The sequence below is a fragment of the Centruroides vittatus genome, unplaced genomic scaffold (genome assembly GCF_030686945.1).
Source record: "Centruroides vittatus isolate TY-2023 unplaced genomic scaffold, ASM3068694v2 contig_2574, whole genome shotgun sequence".
Classification (NCBI taxonomy): Eukaryota; Metazoa; Arthropoda; class Arachnida; order Scorpiones; family Buthidae; genus Centruroides; species Centruroides vittatus.
In genome coordinates this window covers 71,159-91,949 of record NW_027121635.1, presented here as the reverse complement: position 1 = coordinate 91,949, position 20,791 = coordinate 71,159, and the positions used below count along the sequence as shown (strand labels likewise).

Here is a 20,791-nt window from a genome sequence, read left to right as displayed (position 1 = left end):
TAAAAAGAATAAAATAAGTAAACATTTTTCATTTCCTTAATAAATTATGCAGATGAAATAGTGATAATTTTAATTGCTTAGAAGAGTAATTTTTAATGTGAATCAGTAAAAATCAGCAAATCAAAATATGAATATGTTTCAATCTATCTATTCATAAAATCAAATGCAATCAACACAATGTTAGTATATTATTTAAAAAAAGGAAGAAATGCAAAGATAAAAATGTTTAAATTTATTAAGTATACTAAATCAGATGAGTCAAAGGAACTCATCTTGTTCGTTTTATACAAAATTAACAGTCCATTTATACCATCCATTCTTTGGATGATAGTGTCAATATGATCAATATTTCTAAATGCACAGATTCTGTAATTTATTAATTATTTTTTACAGCTGATGTGACATAAATTATTAGATGCTACATTTCTGCATTGAATGTTACTCAACTGCATCACTCTACATCTAGGTCCTGTATTTATCGTAGTGAGTATGGAGGCCAAGAAAATGGTCAGCAAACAGAACCCTGTCCACGATTTGCTCATCAGTTAGTTTATGATCATATTAAAAAGGTTAGTAAGCATTTGCTTTATTTTGGAATTAATATCTTCAAAAATTCAAATCAAACATTAATCTTTTAAAGTGAATTTTTTAACTGTTTATAGGTATTAACATGAATAAAAATTACTAATAGTGAAAATTTCTTTTGTAGTAAAAAAAATTATTTTATTTATTTATTTATTATTTTATTTACTATAAAATAATAAATAAATAAATAAAATAACTTTTTAAATTAATTTAAGAAATTAATTTAAAATTATTTATAATATTAAGTAGATTTAATGAAATTTAAATAATGAGACATAGATATCTATTACGTAATGTCAAATTTTTATTGGGCTTCAATTTGAAAAAATTGTAGACCTATAAATTCCCTTTGTTGTTCGTCTGTCTGTCTTTCCATAATCTCAAGAACAGAGTCAGATGGATGAAATCCGAGACAAGATATGGAAACCTTGGGGCAGGAGGTACTGATTAATTATATATGAATTTTCAATGCAAACCAGAAGTCACATTATTTCAGTTCAAACCTCTTCCCCTGAAAGCAGTTAATAGATGATCAGCATGACTCTCTTGTTAAAGGAAAAGTATGATGTACAGAGGCAAGACACTAGAGTACTAATTTGAAGTGGAGAGCATATATTTTAAATTAAATAAATTAAAAACATGATTAAAAACTGCAGCCTGGCATTGTGACAATATCATGATAATTGTTTATAGTTTATTTCATTTTAATTAGATTTATTATAAGTGTAATATTTTAAAATCTGGTAAAGGGTTGATGACTCTTACTTTTTGTTATATATAAATTAAAAATAATATCAAGTACTTTGCTTTTGTGTTGTTTTGAGAGAAATAATTCCTTAATTGCACTTGTAAATATAATTATTTAGCATGTTAATGAATTGAATTGAAAATAATCTCAAAAATCTTTAATTCACTGTAACTTTTCTTATTTTCAAACAACAAAATAATAAATGATTTTATAAATAAACAATAATCATGGCAAACCTTGATCTAAGATAGACGACCAGCATGACTCTATTGCTAACAAGAAAAGTATGATGTATAGGGGCAAGACACTACTAATTGAGGTGGAGAGCATATATTTTAAATTAAATAAATTAAAAATATAATTAAAAATTGTAGCCTGGCATTGTGACAATGTTACAATAAATAATTGCCTTTAAATAGGATGTTTTATTGATTATTGTTTTATCTATAGAAAAAAACAAAATAAAATTAGTGGAATATATATATAGGATGTATGTATGTTCATTGGAAAGAAAAGTTATGATTAATTATATTATAAAGTAATTTCAACTAATAGATTAGTTATTCCTGATTTTTACCAGGAATAACTAAAGCTCTTCATTGTCTTTGGTTCCGATTGATCAAATTTTATGCATTCATCAATGGTGATCTTCATAGTATTCTGAAATTTGTTTGATAGTTTTGCTAGATGTTATCTCAAAATTAAAAAACTAAATTCTAATATTGATGATTAAAAGAAAAATAATTAAATTATTCTTTAGTAATTATAAAAAAATAATTAAAACAATTATTTCATTATTTAATTGAAATTTATTAAATATTAAAATCTTTTAATATTTTTCAATAAAAAATTATTGTAATTATTGCATTTGTATTTATTGTATTAATAAACGTTTTAGGTTCATTATTTATTTGGTGGAAATCCTGGTAGATCTTGCTTTCCAAAAATGAGACTAGATGACTTTTGGTCTTTACAGGTAAATTATATTTTATGGTTATTGATTTTCAATATTTTTTGTATTTTTTGATTTTAATTTTTTAACTTTTATTTTTTAAAAAATTAGTTATGCCGATCTACCAAAGAACAGCTTCTTAGGCAATGCCAACGTTTAATTCGTCAGCATCACTTTCAGGAAATCACTCAAAATGATCCAGTAGCAGCATTAACATATTTGCAAACGGAATTAGCAGCAACTGTTGATCATAATGATATTGAAGAATCAAGAGAGGTAATTAATTTAATATTTACAGTTATTCAAGAATATTTTTATTATGAATAGAATTTTTCATATGAATATCAATCTATAAGAACATTTATTACATTGAAACAGTCATTCTCCATTTAATAATTATCTAATAAGTGCAATCTTTATAATAAGAAATAAAAAAATATCAAATAGTATATTTAAAATAATTTTTTTTATTACAATTAATTAAAATTTTAAAATATATTCATATCTATAGTCAGTGATATATTGCTTAATGCTCTGTTGTATTGGTTTAGATAGCAAAAGATAAGAAACAATGATATCCATTATTTTATTCATTCTGAATTTGTAAGAAAATTCCAAAATCTCAATCAGTTTAGAATAAAATTTCCAGTTGAAAGAATTAGTTTATGTAAAATATTGATAACCCATTCAACATGTAATTGATTCTAGGTTCCTCAGAACAGTAAATTAAAAATCTAATGCTATAGCTAAGTTGTCAATAACATTCTTCCAACTTTTACAAAATATTGATTAATTGATTGGTCACATTTTATGATGACATTGATATTTTTAACACAGGCTCAAAATCATATTCTCTAAATTTTATCAATTACTGCAAAGAACAAGAGAATTTAATTTCCTTCAGTATAGATCCTAGAGATAAAAACTATTTGCAGATAATCATCATTTCAACTTTGTTTTCTCATATTTTGGAAAGAAAACACTGCCATTGCAAAACTGTAATTGATACATATATTTATTAGATACAATATTGCACAACCACTAAAATATACAATATTAATTAATTTTGCTTCTGCATATCAAACAGGACAATATCACCCTGTTCTACGTATTTTATATATACAGTAGACTTTGCATAAGTTGACACCCCAAGGGGAAGTGGAAATGTGTTGAGTTATCTGATGTGTTGACTAAAGCAAAGTTGGAAAAAAACCACAAAACTACAATTAGTAAAATACAGTAGTGCTTTATACAGTAACATAGACTTACAAAACACTGTGTTCTCCATTTACAATTATTCTGTAGATGATAAACTGAAAAATTTGTTGTGTTGTTTGTTTTGAGTACTTAACTATCTCGACTTTCTTTTTCGATGAACATGAATGCCTTGAAAACATCATCTTTGCAATTGTCACTTGTTGGCAAGTAACGTCTAAGGATTCTTAATGCCTCTAGCGTGAGAAAATGCAAAATTGGATTCTGGTGTGACGCTGATGTAAATTGTATATTTTCGTTTTGTTTATCTGTTATTATTTTATACATAAAAATACATAAAATGTTAAGGCATTTTTATTAATATGTATATATATTAATAATAATAATGTATTATTATATTATTAAATATATTAATTATATATTAATAAATAAATCAACTTCCCCTCCTGAAAAAAATGAATTTGCACCACACGTGCGGAGTGAATTCATTTTTTCAGGAGGGGTGTCGACTTATCCAGTGGTGTCGAGTAAACCGGAGTTTTTTAACATTAATGCCTATGTAAGTTGGCCGGGACCACAGAAAACTGACTACTTAACTGATGGCGACTTATCGAGATTCGACTGTATATAAATAAATATAATCAAATATACCAATATAAATAAATATACCAAAAGATAACTACTCCCAATAAAACACAAAAAGAAAAGAATCTGGCAAATGTACAAAGAAACTATAAACTGTAATATAACACATGTAAACTTAAAAAAAATATAGACTTAAAAAATGCAATGTATTATTTTAAAATACAAGAGTACTAATTAACATTGTACTGTACAACATATTTTTACATAAAGATTTAGAGTTTAATATCAACAAATAAAAAATCTTCTAAATTTACAATATCTAAAATAGTGCTGGAGCAAAAGAGTCTAGATACAGATATATCCTAAACATAGGAAAAGCACAGAATGAAGTACAGTGAAAACTGCTTAGGCTACCACCTGTCAAAATGGGCAAAAATTTCTGGCACAGAATAGTTTATAGAATCTTTGTATAAGTTACCTGTATTAAATGGCCACCTGTATAACGCAACTGTGGGCATCGATTTTTGGTCTGAAACAACGTACAACAACTGTAATAAGCAACCACTTCCACAAATATATCTGGTCTAAAGTATTGTTTGAACCCATCTCAACATTTCCCCCTCCTAATATAATGAATTAGTCTAAACTCTTGTTCGAATACACCTTGGGCACTTCTCTCACCCTTGAAATTAAGTTTAGGTGTTAATGAATTAAGTCCAGCAACAAAGGAAATTCATTTCTGTTTGTTCGAAATTGTCTGAAAAAGGAAAGAAAAGCGAAGTGCTGTCATTAGATAAGGTTAAAATTATCAGAGAAAGTGAAAATGGTTTATCACAACAGCAATTAGCAGCAAAGTTTAACTGTGGGAAAACAACATTTATTTTACTATAGACCTACAGTATTTTCCTTAGGGGTATAAAATATTGTACATGATACAATTAATTGGCTGATCTCATCATTTGATAAAATTTATTTTATTTATTTATTTTGAAGTTCATATACAGTACACGTGTGATAAATAGTTTCTGTATCAACCTACCTTATTTCCACTTCATTTTTAGAAAAATAATATCCAAGTATTTTCGCATGCAAAATATTCAAAAAACAATAAATGCATTAACACAAAAATCAATTTTACAGGCAACCTTCCTTTTTCTATTCCATGATTGTCATTGGACAATTGCAGAATGTAATGAAATCGTATTATGAGAAAAAATAATAAAGTTGTTTTATTATTAATTAATAATTTTTCTTATTGTACTTAAGAAAATATTAAATATTAAAAAATACAGTATTTTTAAAGTTAAAATAAGATTAAACTAATGAAAACCAAACTGATGGAGAGATACAATGCGCTTGTATGTCGATGACATAATACATGTAACTGAAGAGCAAATGAAAAGAACCAAGTCGAATTAATTAAGTCAGAAAAAAAGAAAGTGTACATTATAATCGAGAAAATGTGAGTATTGTATTAATCTTTAAAATATTGGTATTAAATCTGTCTTATAAAATCATGATGACTCTGTAAATCGAGTTATCCGATAAGAATAAAATACCAATATAGCTCTATTGTTGAAAAAATTCACTTATTTTTGCTCACCTTGAGTTTTGCTTAGTAGAAATGGCTAAAAAGTGTGCAAAATATGTACGGAAGCATGGTATTACAGCACCACCTGTATTGGATGACCACCTGTCTAAAAGACCGCTTTTTGAAGGAACCATGGGTGGTCACCATAGACAGGTTTTACTGTAATGTAATTCTGTTAGGCTCTCTTAACATGAGTTATTTACCTGCTCTCTTAGTTACCTGTGTTCAAACTATCAGAAATTGTGTGTTGACAAAATCACTGTGTGATGGTACACAGTGCAGTCAACATTGCCACCTTAGTGTTTTTTGTACTAGATTTAGTGCTATTTTATGATACTGGTGCAAAAAAATATTGAAATAATGTTTGTGTGTGTTAAATCAGTGCCTTTTTAAACTAATTTAAAACAAATTTAGTGCTTTGTAAACTTTGACCCTTTTAAGGTTTTAAAAATACTGGTAATGTGGAAATAACATGAGGCTGCTGGCAAAGTATGAAAATTACTGCTGCCACTGTGTTAAACACTGACAGGTGGCAACTCTGGTTGCAATGTTTATATCATCTCATTGATATTGTGTTTAAAATAGAGATTGTTTTAAATTAATAGCATATTAATGTATTTTGGTGAAAATAAACTTACAAAAATTATATACATAAGCATTAACATCTGCAAGTAAATATAGGTAATATTACAGTATTAGTTTTTAGAATACAGTACAACTTTCATTGCATGTTGTGTACAGACATGTAACTAGCATACTATATGGACATGCAACATTGTCAAATAAAATACAAATCAGTTATTTTATTGATAGTTACAGAATGAGATAATCTCTGAAGACTTGTGTATACATAATGGTTATAAATTTGTCAACGTAATCGAACATTTCAGTAAAAAAAAAAAAATATAATATGATAAATAATAATTTTTATTAATAACAATATTTTATTAATTTAATTTGACTGTATTATCAAAAATTGTTTAAATTAATTCATTTAAAGTATAGTCAACTCACCTTAAAACGAACACTCAGAATTCATGCGTTAAAGTAAATTTTGCTGTTCCCTGGCAAAATGCCATTGTCACAATGTCATTTTGCAATGTGATAAATTGACAACAATTTTACCAGAATTTGTTAAACTGTGAAAGTACATTACTTTCACAGTACATTACTTTCACACTTTGAGAAACTACCTTATTTCCAATAACAGTTGCTTTTTACATTTTTAATAAAATGTGGTACTATATACAGGGGGATGCAAAAGTAGGTATACAGTTGAGAATCTGAGAAATACAAATGTTCAGCATTCATTATTATTATCTTTTATTAGTTTGTATTCCTTATTTGTGATTTAATTTGTACATAAAAATAAATATTTCTTCCTATTTTCTCCCTGTATGTTTTTTTCCCATAATAACTGTATACCTACTTTTGCACCCCCCCCTGTATAGTAAATGTTCTAGTCTGAGTAGAATAGATTTTCTTCTAGTAAACAAAGATGGGTTTTATTTCCAGTTATGCAAAGAGTTTATTAACATCACTCCTCTTTGATAAAATACTGTAAACAATTCATATTTATCACTGACAAATAAAACAGATAACAAACCTTTGATTTTAGAGCAGTTTCAAACATCTGATTTTAGGAGATCATTCTACTATACTCATAAAACAAGAGTTTAAGTTTAAGAATGCCCAACTCTATATTGATGCAGTCTATGCAAATACATGCTAGTTTGCATATTGGGGAAATGAATACAGTGATTTGAAAATTATTTAGAAAATTAATTGGTTTTTGTAAATAAATTTTATTTTTTTTTTTTATTTAGTAAATTATACGACCATGATCTGATAATCATTAATATGAATTTTTGATAAAGTGAACTAACTACTGCTCCCCTAGTGATTTGTATTAATGTGAGTTGGATGTATATAAATGTAAAATACATCTATATAATAGCTTGTTATATGAATTACATTTTTTGATTCAGAAAACAAAATCAGTTATCAAATTTTAATATGTGAATACTGAATATTGATTTATAATAAATTTTAACAATGAGTTTATTAATGTAATGGTTTATTATAGTTTTTGTACTCTAGTAAGGTTGGTAGTAGTAACATACACAAATATTTTTTAAAATTATACTACTAAGTTTATGATAAAATCATAATTGTGTGAATTTGTTTACATATAATAATAAGAAACAATTTGAACATTGCATTTTTTTATATTATTTATAAATAAATATTTACAAACTAAAACAGAAAGAAAAACTTTTCTATAATCTACATTATATTTTCTTGAAAGATTACATTGTTGATACTTTTTATATCAATGATCAATATAAATACAGTGAAACCTTGATTTATCATTTTTGGCAGGACTTGTAGGAAAAAACGACTGATGTGGGAAATTTATGACATTGATGTTTTTATTATTTATCTCTTATGAAACACGTATTTTCCAGTGATACGCCTATATAATGGCTTTCTGTAATACTAAACAATATGGTGCTTGCACATGAATGTGCATTTATTCTACATTTTTTTTAAAAATCGTTAAAAATACTGTAATTTGTTCTATTTTCTTTTGATAAGAACTCCTGATGTATTGCTATATCAAAGACAGCTGATCAGAAAAATTCAATATTGTGTAAAAATGCAATTACTAATATGGTAAACAACAACAATATAACGTGCATTCACTATTACTAATAAATCTGAAGATATTTATGTCGGAATAGAAGTTAATGTAGTAAAGTGCATTTGTAATTTTTCTGGTAACCAGTTCAAAATACATTTTTGTATGTCACATTCTTCATTTGAAAGTGTGTAATATGCATATAATTTATGATGGCAGCCATCTTAACTTCTGTTTTTAGCACACTGAACCTCACTGCACTAGTGCAACACTGAGGTTCAGAATGCTGAAAACACAGCTGCTTTAAACAGTTTTAGTAGAAAATGCACCCAATATTTACAATAAAATAAAATAGGTTTAATTGCTGTGTAAGAAATTGCTGTGCAAGAATTATTCATGAAAAGACAATAATCTGTTTCTTTCAGTATGATTACAATATTATAGTACAGTACTGTGTTTTATTATCCTGTTAGATAAATACAATGTTAAGAGGGACTATTTGGGAAATTGGTTTAGTTTTATATATGAATGTTATGGTGTAATCTTAAATATGATGTGCTTTAATTTAGCACTCTCTATTGTGGGTAGAACAATTGATGCGGGATAACATTTCTCTTTCAGTTAAAATAAAGAATGAAAACTGTGGGAAAATAAATGATGTGGAAAAATTAGCATTATGTATATATGGGTCCTTATTATTTGGGATTGGGGGAAAAATCTATAGATGTAGGAATGATAGATCAAGATTTCACTGTAAATTACTATTAATTTTATAAATGTAAGTATGGTTTTTCAAATGTTTTTGTAAACCAAAAGTTTCTTTAAAATTTTTTAAACTTATTTTTAAAAACTGGAATTAAATTCTGATAACTCATATAAATTTTTATTATATAAATCAAATGTTAGTTTACCTTAATTATTTTTTATTTATTTAGTTTCAACTTCTTGCAACAAAGTTATTCAAGCAGTCCCAGCAAAAAGAAAGAGATATTAATGAAGGTTAGTTTCATAGTTAATCATTCTTTGAACAATTTTAATTATTATGTCAAATTAATGTTCTTATTAACTAAATGTTCTAACTTCACAATAAAAACAATTTCAATATCATTAAAACATGTCTTTAAAATAAAATAATGTAACAAAATCTACTTTATTCAAAATTAAATATCATAAACATATAAAATAATTGACATATTCCTAAACAATATTGAGTTTTTTTTTCTACAAAGATACAAATTATATTTTTTGTAGAGAAACTAATTTTACATATAAAAATTAAAATTTTTGTAAACTTTTATGAAATGAATTGCTTATCTTTATCACTTGCTTCATTTTATTATCAACTTTTATACAAATAAACATTAACTAATAGAATGTCTAAAATTACAAAATAAAGCTTTTTATATTTAAACAGTGTTTAAAATTTTGTTTTATTTATTAACTCTGGTTTTATTTTATATAAAATAAAAATGTTTACAACTATATTTTTTTTCATTATTTATTAAACATTACAAACATTTGTATTCTTATACTTTCATTTTTGAAAATAGTATAAAATGAAATAATTGCAACATTTGAAATATAATGATAGTATGGTAAAACTTCTTTTGTCTGTCAGTTTCTGTTTATCATCATATCACTAGAGTTTTCACTTGTCCTAGAAGTAGTACAATAGTAACAGTAGTGCATACTTATTCCCCATTATTTTGTTCTTTTCTTTGTACTAGTTTTTCACTTAAAAGTGATGAAGAACTAGTGTGAAATCTAACAATTATGGATGGGTTCAAAAATGAGGAAGATGAAAAAGTTGACAATAGATGCAAAACCATAATTAACTACAGTGAAGCAAAATTATGCTGCCAAAGTGTATTGAATGGTTTTACATGCAAGAAGCAGCAGAGGCATCTAAAGTGCTCTTTTTGTATAAAATTTGCAACATTGCATCTGTGAAGACTAGGAGTGGACTGAAACAAAAACAAATAACCTTAAAATGGAATTTATTTTAAATAATTTTATAGAACTTCCATTAACCATCTTTTTGTTTATCCATCAAGTTTCCAGTGATGACATCACTAAATAATTAAAGCTATTTTTCCAATATTGACTGAATAAGGAAGCTTAACTGTTCATAAATCTAGCCTTACAAAAATTATTTACATATTAATTTTGACATTCCAATATGTCAAACTTTATCTTATGTCTTTTTTTCTTTATATTAACTTCATATTCTTTAAATCTCTGGTTTATAGTGACCAGGATATATATGTCCTACACAAACATAATTGTCTTATCTGGTTTTTGTTATAAAATAGGATTAAATACAGAGGGTGATAAGTTAACAAACATAATTCATTTCAAGACTGTGTTTGCTATCCAAATTGTTCATTAACCGATATCAATTTACCATAGATTTTTATGGGAATTTGATTAATCTGTTCTGGAGACCCCAAAAATAAAAAAATCATATACTTTCTTAGTATGTTTATTTATATGTAATAATAAAAATACATATATACACAGTCTTGTATTTTTATCAGTCATTTTTTTCTGTTGTGGGGTGTTAAAGAATCTGTCCAATGTCAATTGCTTTTCTCTCTTCAGGATTTTTCAGAAGTAATTAATAGCATTGTCATTGTAGAAGTCCCTAAGCCTATTAACCTCAACCTGGTTTGGATGCCATTCTAAGACTGTTGTTCTGACATCCTCCCACTTCTTCAAAAAAATGTTTAATTTTGTGTTTAATTTATGGAGATCTTTATCATTCCTAATTAAGAAGCAGATGTTTGGTTTTCATATGCACAAAAAACTTTAGTCATTCTTCCAGAAGTTGACTTCCAATAATCTACCTGTCTCCTTATTCTGACACTGTTCCAGTCCCATATATATTGGATTACTGAGATAGTACTGTATTGTGTTAAAATTACAAATGTCCAAATTAACGTTATTAAAAAGCATGATATATTTTTTAATAAAATATTTTTATCAACAAAGGATGTCATGCAGTGATATTATAAATCAAAGATCAAATAAAAACTAGGTAACCTCAGCAGAAAGGAAAATTGAGATTAACATTGAGATTATTATTGTGAAATTTAAGATCAAGTGTAAGGCTTCTCTGCATGGCATTATGTACTTAAGACTGGCAGAGAAGCCTCATACTCAGTTTTAACAGTTTTTTGATACTAATCTGCCATTTTTCCCTCAACTACTTTAATCAGACAAACAATGTTTTGTACTAGTCTCGAGACACGCGACAACTATGTAATTTAAATTATACTGTTATCTTTCATAGGATCTAAGATAGGATTTGTCTCCATACAAATGGGATGAAGTATGGTACATGTCATCAAAACCAATGAATAACCCACTATTGATTACCTGTACTTTTCTGCAATTGCAAGATATAACCTGAGCCAATGTTTATGTCTACACCCTAAATGTATAAAAAAAAAAAATTATGAACATCATCCATAAACAATTTTTATGGAATTTTCCATTACAAAATTAATCTGTAAATTGGATAGGAAATATGAATTTTTAAAGTAAAATACAAATTATTGATTATTGTCATTATACAACTCTAATTCAGAATTTTGTGATTTTTTTCCTTCTTCACAAGATAAGATATTCTTTACCTGTGGACATCAAATATGCCAAAAATTTATTAGAAAAGTCTATAATAGGAGTATTAAAAAATATATATTGACTTTGAAGTTATTTAAATTAATTATGTATGTATAGAGTAAAAGAACAATAATTATTTGATTATTTGAATAGTCAAAAAATGTTTGAAATATTGAAATAAAAATATTTTACATTCATATATTTTTATAACTTCAACTTCTTTAGATTATTTAAACTTAATATTATCAATATGTAACCGGTTCAAACACCATTATTATCTAGGCATTATCACATCCACAGACTTCAAAAATACTAGCAAATCTACAACTTTATTTTACTCAGAAGTATTTTGAAAATTACAATATTTCCCTCCTCAGTGGTCTTTCTTGCAAACAAGCCAAACAAAATCAAAACACTCCTTTTCATACTCTTAAACAATATTTTAATATTCCAACTGTTTTTCTATTTCCATAATAAAATCACTTTTTCCTATGACAAATGAAAGTAATGATGACGAGGACTGTGCAGTATGTGAATGATTAAAGAAAAGAACAGAGGAAAAAAATGATTTTATTATGAAAAAAATGGTTGGAATATTGAAATATTGTGTAAGAGTATGAAAAAAAGTGTTTTGCTTTGTTTGGCTTGTTTGAAAGAAAGCTCACTGAGGAAGGAAACTAATTTTCAAAATGCTTCTGGGTAAAGTTGTAGATTTGCTAATATTTTGAAGTCTGTGGATGTGATAATGCTAGAGAATAATGGTATTTGTACTGGTTACATAATATTTTATAAATCTAGATACTAATTCTTTTTTGAGAAATATTTTCATGAATTTGTTTCTAGAATTTAATTTAGACTTTGTGCACTAATAAGAACATTTTATTTATGCTTGTCAAATCTCAATTGACTTAATACCCCTTAAATTCTCAATAGAATTTACTAGGAGAACTTCATTCTTGGCTGAAGTGCTGTGACAGTTGTGAACTCACTTGTAGGGTGCTAAATTAAAGTGATGAATTCACTACTCTACAAGTAGTGAATTTATCACTTTGTTCTAAAACATCCTTAATTAATTTACAGTGGAACCTTGCATAACAAGCAAAACAAATTGTAAAAAAATGACTCACTTAACGAGTGATGAGGAGAGGGGAAGTTCCAGATTGTGCACATGCTCAATCAGTCTGTGTTTAGCTCTCATTCTGCTAGCATCTTACTGTCACTTGTGATCACACATATTATGTATAAACATTAACAATCATAGCTTGTTATAAAATAAACATGCCAAACGATTTGCAGAATTCTTAGGCTATGTAAAGGCTATAATTAAATATTAGAAATTAATTAATTTGACTAGAGGTAGGCAGTTATGCTGCCATCTCATATTAAATTTAACAACCAATTCCAGATTTAATTTTAGAAATGTCTGAATTAAAAATTATTTATTTATAATTATTAAATTTAATATGAGATGGCAGCATAACTGCCTACCTATAGTCAAATTAGTTAATTTCTAATATTTAATTATAGCCTTTACATAGCTCAAGAATTTGGAATATTGTTTGGAACGTTTATCAGATATATTAATTTGTGATTTTTTTTGTTTTCTGCAAATAGAATTTACATTTCAGGTTGGTTTATTCCGTACTAGAAGAAAAGATGGTGACAATTTATGGTCCTTAACAATGTATATTGTATAATTTTCTTTGAATAAATGTTATACATAAAATATTTGAGTATTTTTTTTTTGGCATGGAATGCATTATTGTATTTTACATTAATTAATATGGAAAAAATTGTTTCACTTAACAAGTGTTTCACATCACAAGTAAGATTCTGGAATGAATTGTGCTCATTAAGCAAGGTTTCACTGTATCTAATAAACATTTTACAAGATATAATGTTAACATATTTGAAGTTTCTTCCAAGGTGTTTATATGTGACATATAATCCATTAATGTATATAGATTAAGGTATATACGGTCAATTTTTTGAGAAAAATGGAAAAATATGACTGTTATTTTAAAAAAATTTAGCAAGAGCTTCACTGTATTTATAACTTTTATTAATGTACAAAATTTGTTTTAAATTAGTCATGTTTTGTCATTACTTCACAAAACATGTTTCAGCAATTTGTCAATTTGAATCACTATCAAGGAATATTGCTTGCTGCATTTAAAAAATGCTTACTAGTGTTTAAATAAGAAAAATATTACATTCATTAAGATCAAGTATTCAACTTCTGTTTTAGCATTAAAAATAAAATGTAAATTGTATTTACAGACAAGAAGTCTTTTTGTTTTTTTTTTTTAAACATTAGCATTTTTGAAGATTCTTTATCCTCCATCTTCAGATTTTGAAAGTTGTAAGATTTGAAAATTTTATCTTTTATCTATTTTTTATGGTAATAGTTATAAATGATGCATATATGTGAATTTTGTTAGGTATAGTGGATTTTTTACTATACATGACTGAAAATTCATTATTCTTAGGCCATGTAGCATTTTATTTTTTTATATTATTGAATTAATCCAGTTTTCATTTAAAAATTGTTCTTTGTAGCCCATGCCCGTAGATCTAGAGATATGCCTTCTTGTCTGGCATTGACAATTAGCAAATGAGGTAATTAGTTCTGCTAATCTTATGAGTATTATTTAAAAATGGCTGTATTATTGTGATTTCATATCATCAAACTCTGCACAACTTTATCTATGGCTTTTTCTGCTAACAATATATAGTATTGTCTTTAGCTACATTTTTTTCATGTTATATTACTAATACTTGAACAGCAATGAACAAGAAGCAAGAAATAAAGTAATGAAAATCTATAGAAAGCCAATAACAATACCATGTATACAAGCTAGCCACCTCTAAGGCTCTAGTCAGAAAAACCATCCTATTCTCAACCAAGAAAGACCTTGAGTAGAGCTAAAGTTCAAAAACTTGATATCCTTTGAATATAATGCATCTATGGCAAACAAACTGAATAAATTGATAAAAAAAAATGCTAAAAAACAAACAAAGCAAGACTCACTCTCCACACAGAAAAAAGTTTTATCATTAATAGCAATGGGCTTTATTCACAGAAAACTCCTTACGAAATATGCACGTAAGCATCAAAAAATTGCAACCACCAGAAAACCACCATATTATAGTAGCTTGTCAAAAGCAAGAATGAGTATTTCCAAACCCTACAAAGCTCAAGAATTTATGATTAAAAATCAATACAAACATCAAAAATGTTTTGTCTGATCAGTACAACTAAAAGTCTTCAAGACAATAATATAACACAAAAAAAGATTAGCCAAAGACTATATTTCTAGCAGGAAAAAAAAACCTTAGACAAAGATGTGCAAGTTATTGAAATGATGCCATTATACTATTATCCTACTCTCTAAAGCAACAGCCACCTAACATTGACAATCAGAATTATTATAATTGGTTGCATCTTCAGATTCATTCCTAAAGAACACAATTTATAAATGGAAAAAAGGCTTAATTTAATACATAAATTTAAAAATAAAGTGATAAATGGTCTAAGAATAATGAATAAATGAAATAATTAAATTTCACTATATATATATATATATTATTTATGTATAAAATCTTACATACCTGACAAAATTTGCACACAAGCATCTTTTATAATTGTTGTTTTAACAATACATAGAAAAAGAAAAAGTTCAAATCTTATGACTTTCAAAAACTCATCCATCTGAAAGTAGAGAATAAAGAAGTTTTTAAAATGTTAAAGATTTCTCATCTGTAGGCCCAATTTTTATTTTACTTTTACAATACATATATTACAATTTTTATATAAAAATGGTTTGTTTTCCAGATTTAGAAGTGGATGAGAAGCATGAAATACGTACACAATTATTTGACAGATTAGTTGAATTTTTTCCTGAACATATGACACAGCCAAAGGAAAATCTGATGGATTTAATATCTTTCTGATGCCAGATTATTTTTAAAAATTATGTATATTATAAATTGTTGGAAAAGAAAAAAGATTGTTTAACCACCATACCAATTAAAGTTTGATAATAAGGAACTTTGCCTATCATAGAATCATAATATTTTTCTTTACACTGTAAGTTATTACTTTTGTGAAATTTTAATATATAAAAATATTATGGTTTACAAAATATGCATTATTTCTGTTAAGACTGAACAGTTAATATAAATTATATATGCTATAAAATAATTACTATAAAAATGTTGTTTATTTTCTAAATTTTATATATTTGTATATGTAAAATTTGAACAAAAGATAATTTAATATATTTACTTATAATTAGTTACTGTTCTTTATGCAGAAACTAAAATAATAGTTTTCATTGACATTAAATGAAATAAGAGTTAAATGAGTATATCTAAATTGGCAGAGTCAATTACTTTTGTTTTCCTAACATTTGATTTATAAAAATTTATAGATTGTTACAGAAAGTATTGTCATTTTTTTACAGTGTATAAATAAATATAAATATATATGTGTGTGTGTGTGTATATACAAATGCATATATAAATATTTTTATCTCAAAATGAATACTAATATATAAGGATTATAACTTAAAATTGAAAATTAGATTTACTAAAAATAAAAATTTACCTTTGTAAATTTAACTGAAATATATACCGTAGGTGATTATTTAAAAGAAATGACCTTCAGTAATTTTATACAATATACACATTTTATGACAGCGTACAAAGATTTTAAAGAATTATTTGTAGACTATCATGAAATGATAACACAGCTTAAATTCTATTTTCTAAATAATAAACATTTTATTATAGAGTTTATATGTAAATACTTTTATGATTGTTTTCAAATTAATTTATTAAATTATCAAATAAAATTGTAATTATTATGCATGGAAAATAATGAATGATATATGAAAATGTAAAAAATCAATTAGAGCATTTGTTAATAATAGAAGAACTTATTTATGTATTTTCAATATCTTAAATATTTTCTTCTGTAATTATCAATTTGTAAATAGATTAATATTTTTTTTGTGTGTATAGGAATGTTTTGAAAATTTTTCATTTCAAATTTGTAGTACTTTCCACTTTCAATGGATAAATTTTGTAATTGTGGAATGAAACTTATTTGAAATGGAGATTTCATTCAATAAAGTACAGTACTGCTTAATATTTTTGATTTTTGTCATTTAATAAATTATTTCTTATAATAGAATATACACAGTTAAATATAAATGAACATTATAACAAAAGTCCAAGTTTGTAGCCAAGCACAAACCTAAATCATCATAAACTGGAAGAATTTTTTGTCTTTTGTCCAAAATCTAATAAGTTAATTAGAAAAAAAGATAACATATACCATTGTCTGTTGGTAATACAAAAAAATAATTTCGTTTCTGAGTACTTTTGACAGAATACTTTTCACAAAGTATTCACAAAATAAATTATTTTTTGTAACACTGACAGACAGTGGTATGTTATCTTTTTTCTAATAATATTTGGTGTGTGTAACTGTTTAAAACTTTTATTAATAAGTTCATTCGAGGCTGTTTGAACTCCAAACCAATTTTTCCCATTAGAAATAATGGAAAGTGAATTAATCCATTCCCAGACCCTAAACAATACCCCTTTTGATAAATTTAAAACAGCAAGCACATATACTATTAGGACATTTAATTTACTTTAAGGTAAAATAATACAGTAGAAACATACAATACACCTTATCACTGAGAACAAACAATTTATTACCTAAAACTAACGTTTTCGGCCCAATTTATGGGCCATCTTCAGGTTACAGTTGTTCGATTCCGATACAAAATCGAACACATTCAAAATTAAACCAAAATAGAACATACATTTAAATTAAACCAATAGAACAAGCATAGTACAAAATAATAAATAACAAAAATTAAAATAACACGAAAAATGAAAATGAAATTAAAATACAAATAAAATACTGTGACTGGCCGTCAATCTTAAGGAACCATTCGTTTTGCATTAACCCAGAAGCCTACTGAGTGACGGCAGACTCATTATCACGTGTGTTACGTCTTACTATGTATTTCCAGGATGACGATAACACCGTCGCATCCTTATAATTTAAACATCTGCCAGCCAAACTCGCTCTGTAGATTTCACATTTCTCAGTTATGGACGACAGCGTTGGCGAGTGTACTTTTACAAGAATTTTGGCATTTTCCCATTCTACCACTGAACCATCTGCTTGCGCCATTTTGGATAACGCTGTTGTGCACCTGTTTTTTGTGACATCGTACCGATGCTCCTTTATCCTCACTCCAAGGTTTCTATTAGTGACACCTATGTAGTCCCTATCGATTCCCAACTGGTCATTTTTGTAGGGAATTGCATATACTCCCGCCTGTTCTTTAACACCAATTCTTTCTTTGTCATTTCTAATCAACCTATACACTGTGGGGGCTCTTTTGCATATTAAACTGGCGTTTTTGTGCCTCGCTATTTGCTTCATAATCGGGAAGAGACATTTATTATATGTAAACTTTGTGAAGTTACCCCCAGACTCCGGTTTCTTCTTAGAACTGCTCCTAGGCTTTATGTACGCCGCTATTAAACGTTCTATAGTTCTTGTTCCAAACCCTAACTCCTTTGCTATCTCTTTGATTCTACCCAGCTCATTCATCGTGTCCATTATATTTGAGCAATATAAAAACGCTCTTCTGATTAGGGCCCTAAATGCGGATAATTTATAAACCGTTGGGTCATTGGAACTCGCCAGGAATATACATCGGATCATGTGTGGGCTTGATGTACACCTTCGTGCATAAAGCTCCATTCTTAAATTCAATGGCAACGTCCAAGAAGTGTAGCTCTTTGTTACTAACTTGCTCAAGGTTAAGTTTCAAGCCATGTTGGTTAGAGTTCACTTGGTCTAGGAATCGCTGTATCATTGTGTCATTCTTCCAAATAATTAGAACATCGTCTATATATCTTTTGTACATGATTATGTGTTCATTATAGTTGAAAACTGTCATGCGTTCAATCCTTCTCACTACCAATTCACAGAGCAGGCCAGACATCGGGCTGCCCATTGGGACCCCTCTTAACTGCTTATAAACTTTACCTTGGAAACTGAAAAATGACTGAAAGCATATTAGATCTACCATTATCTCTAAATCTTTTTTGTGCTTGTATGCTTTTGGGTGCAACCCACATAACAGGTTCACTAACTCATCAAAACATGAGGTAAGATTTATTGATGGAAACATACTCTCGTAATCCATAACAGTCCCAATCTCATTGTCCATTAACGACATATCATGTAGGTTATTAACCAAACTAAACGGGTCCTTTACGACAAATTGGTAGTCTTCAATAAGTGGTGTTAAATGCCTATGCATACGTTTTTCCAAAATGTAGGTTGGTCCTTTACATTTCTCTACAACCGGTCTGATTTCTTTACTGTTTTTATGTATTTTTGCAAATCCAAACAACCTAGGTACCCCTGGGCAGGTAATGTGGGCCCCTTTTAGGAAAGGGAATAACGATGCTATGGGCGATTTTTCCAATTTTTTTAGTTTTCTGTCAATTCTTTCAACAATACCTCTGTCCACCTCTTCACATTCCGTTTTTCTTATATAGTCATCTAGGGCTTCATTATACCTTTGTTTCTTCATTAAGACCAAATGCTTACTCTTATCCGCCCTAGTGACCACTATATCGTTATCATTCAACCATCTTCTAGCCTGGTTAATGCACAATTCTTTATCTTGCCTCCTGGAGCATTTTTCAGTTTTGAATGCCGTCTTCCATCTGTAATAGTCCTTATCCACTTCACACATTCCTGTAATTCCTCTTTCTATTTCGGCTACTACGCCTCTCCAGTTCCTACTGCTGTCCGGAACATAATTAGGACCTTTTTCCAGAACACGTTTAACATACTGCGGGAGTTGCATCTGATCCCATAATATATACGGGGTTGGCTTCAAAATGCTCTTAACCTTGGACGGTTGCTTTTTCGAAATCCACAACAGTTTTTTCTTGTACTTCTTCTTTAAACTAATGCTTATTTGGTTCGTTAACCCAACTACTCTTGAATTGATACTCGCTAATGTATCCGGGTTCTTTCGAAACAAATTCTCTTCCAGTTCCACTATTTCTTTAATGGTTCTGTACTTTATATTCTTTAAGAATATAAAGTACAGAACCATTACCTGTACTTTATATTCTTAAAGAATATAAAGTACAGGTAAACGCCAAAATTCTTGTAAAAGTACACTCGCCAACGCTGTCGTCCATAACTGAGAAATGTGAAATCTACAGAGCGAGTTTGGCTGGCAGATGTTTAAATTATAAGGATGCGACGGTGTTACCGTCATCCTGGAAATACATAGTAAGACGTAACACACATGATAATGAGTCTGCCGTCACTCAGTAGGCTTCTGGGTTAATGCAAAACGAATGGTTCCTTAAGATTGACGGCCAGTCACAGTATTTTATTTGTATTTTAATTTCATTTTCATTTTTCGTGTTATTTTAATTTTTGTTATTTATTATTTTGTACTATGCTTGTTCTATTGGTTTAATTTAAACGTATGTTCTATTTTGGTTTAATTTTGAATGTGTTCGATTTTGTATCGGAATCGAACAACTGTAACCTGAAGATGGCCCATAAATTGGGCCGAAAACGTTAGTTTTAGGTAATAAATTGTTTGTTCTCAGCGATAAGGTGTATTGTATGTTTCTACTGTATTCATTAAGAAGCTGAGTCTGAGCAGAAGGTAAAATAATAAAATTAAAACATGAAAATAGTAAATAAAATACGTAAATACTGTACAATAGGATGAAAATTGCAATTACTGGTTGCACGCTGTCATATATATATATTATGTA

At 27.6% G+C, this 20,791-nt stretch overlaps 2 protein-coding genes across 2 annotated transcripts in view; one reads left to right on the top strand and one right to left on the bottom strand.

Moving 5' to 3' along the window:
- muskelin (muskelin 1) overlaps positions 1-17,095 on the top strand; it is a 90,128-nt gene extending 73,033 nt beyond the window's left edge. The window contains exons 17-21 of the mRNA XM_067265977.1: positions 467-569; positions 2,232-2,309; positions 2,397-2,561; positions 9,253-9,316; positions 15,777-17,095. Of these exons, the coding sequence (XP_067122078.1) occupies positions 467-569; positions 2,232-2,309; positions 2,397-2,561; positions 9,253-9,316; positions 15,777-15,895 (529 nt within the window). The 3' untranslated portion in view covers positions 15,896-17,095. The remainder of the gene's footprint in view (positions 1-466; positions 570-2,231; positions 2,310-2,396; positions 2,562-9,252; positions 9,317-15,776) is intronic.
- A 1,565-nt stretch (positions 17,096-18,660) lies between these two features.
- On the bottom strand, positions 18,661-20,109 carry LOC136971517 (uncharacterized). Its single transcript, XM_067265978.1, has one exon. The coding sequence runs from the start codon at positions 20,107-20,109 to the stop codon at positions 18,661-18,663; it is 1,449 nt and encodes a 482-aa protein (XP_067122079.1).
- Positions 20,110-20,791: the final 682 nt, after the last annotated feature.

Bases quoted from the DNA above. Each gene is read 5' to 3' on its own strand.
- LOC136971517 (XM_067265978.1), bottom strand. From the start codon at position 20,109: ATGGTTCTGTACTTTATATTCTTAAAGAATATAAAGTACAGAACCATT.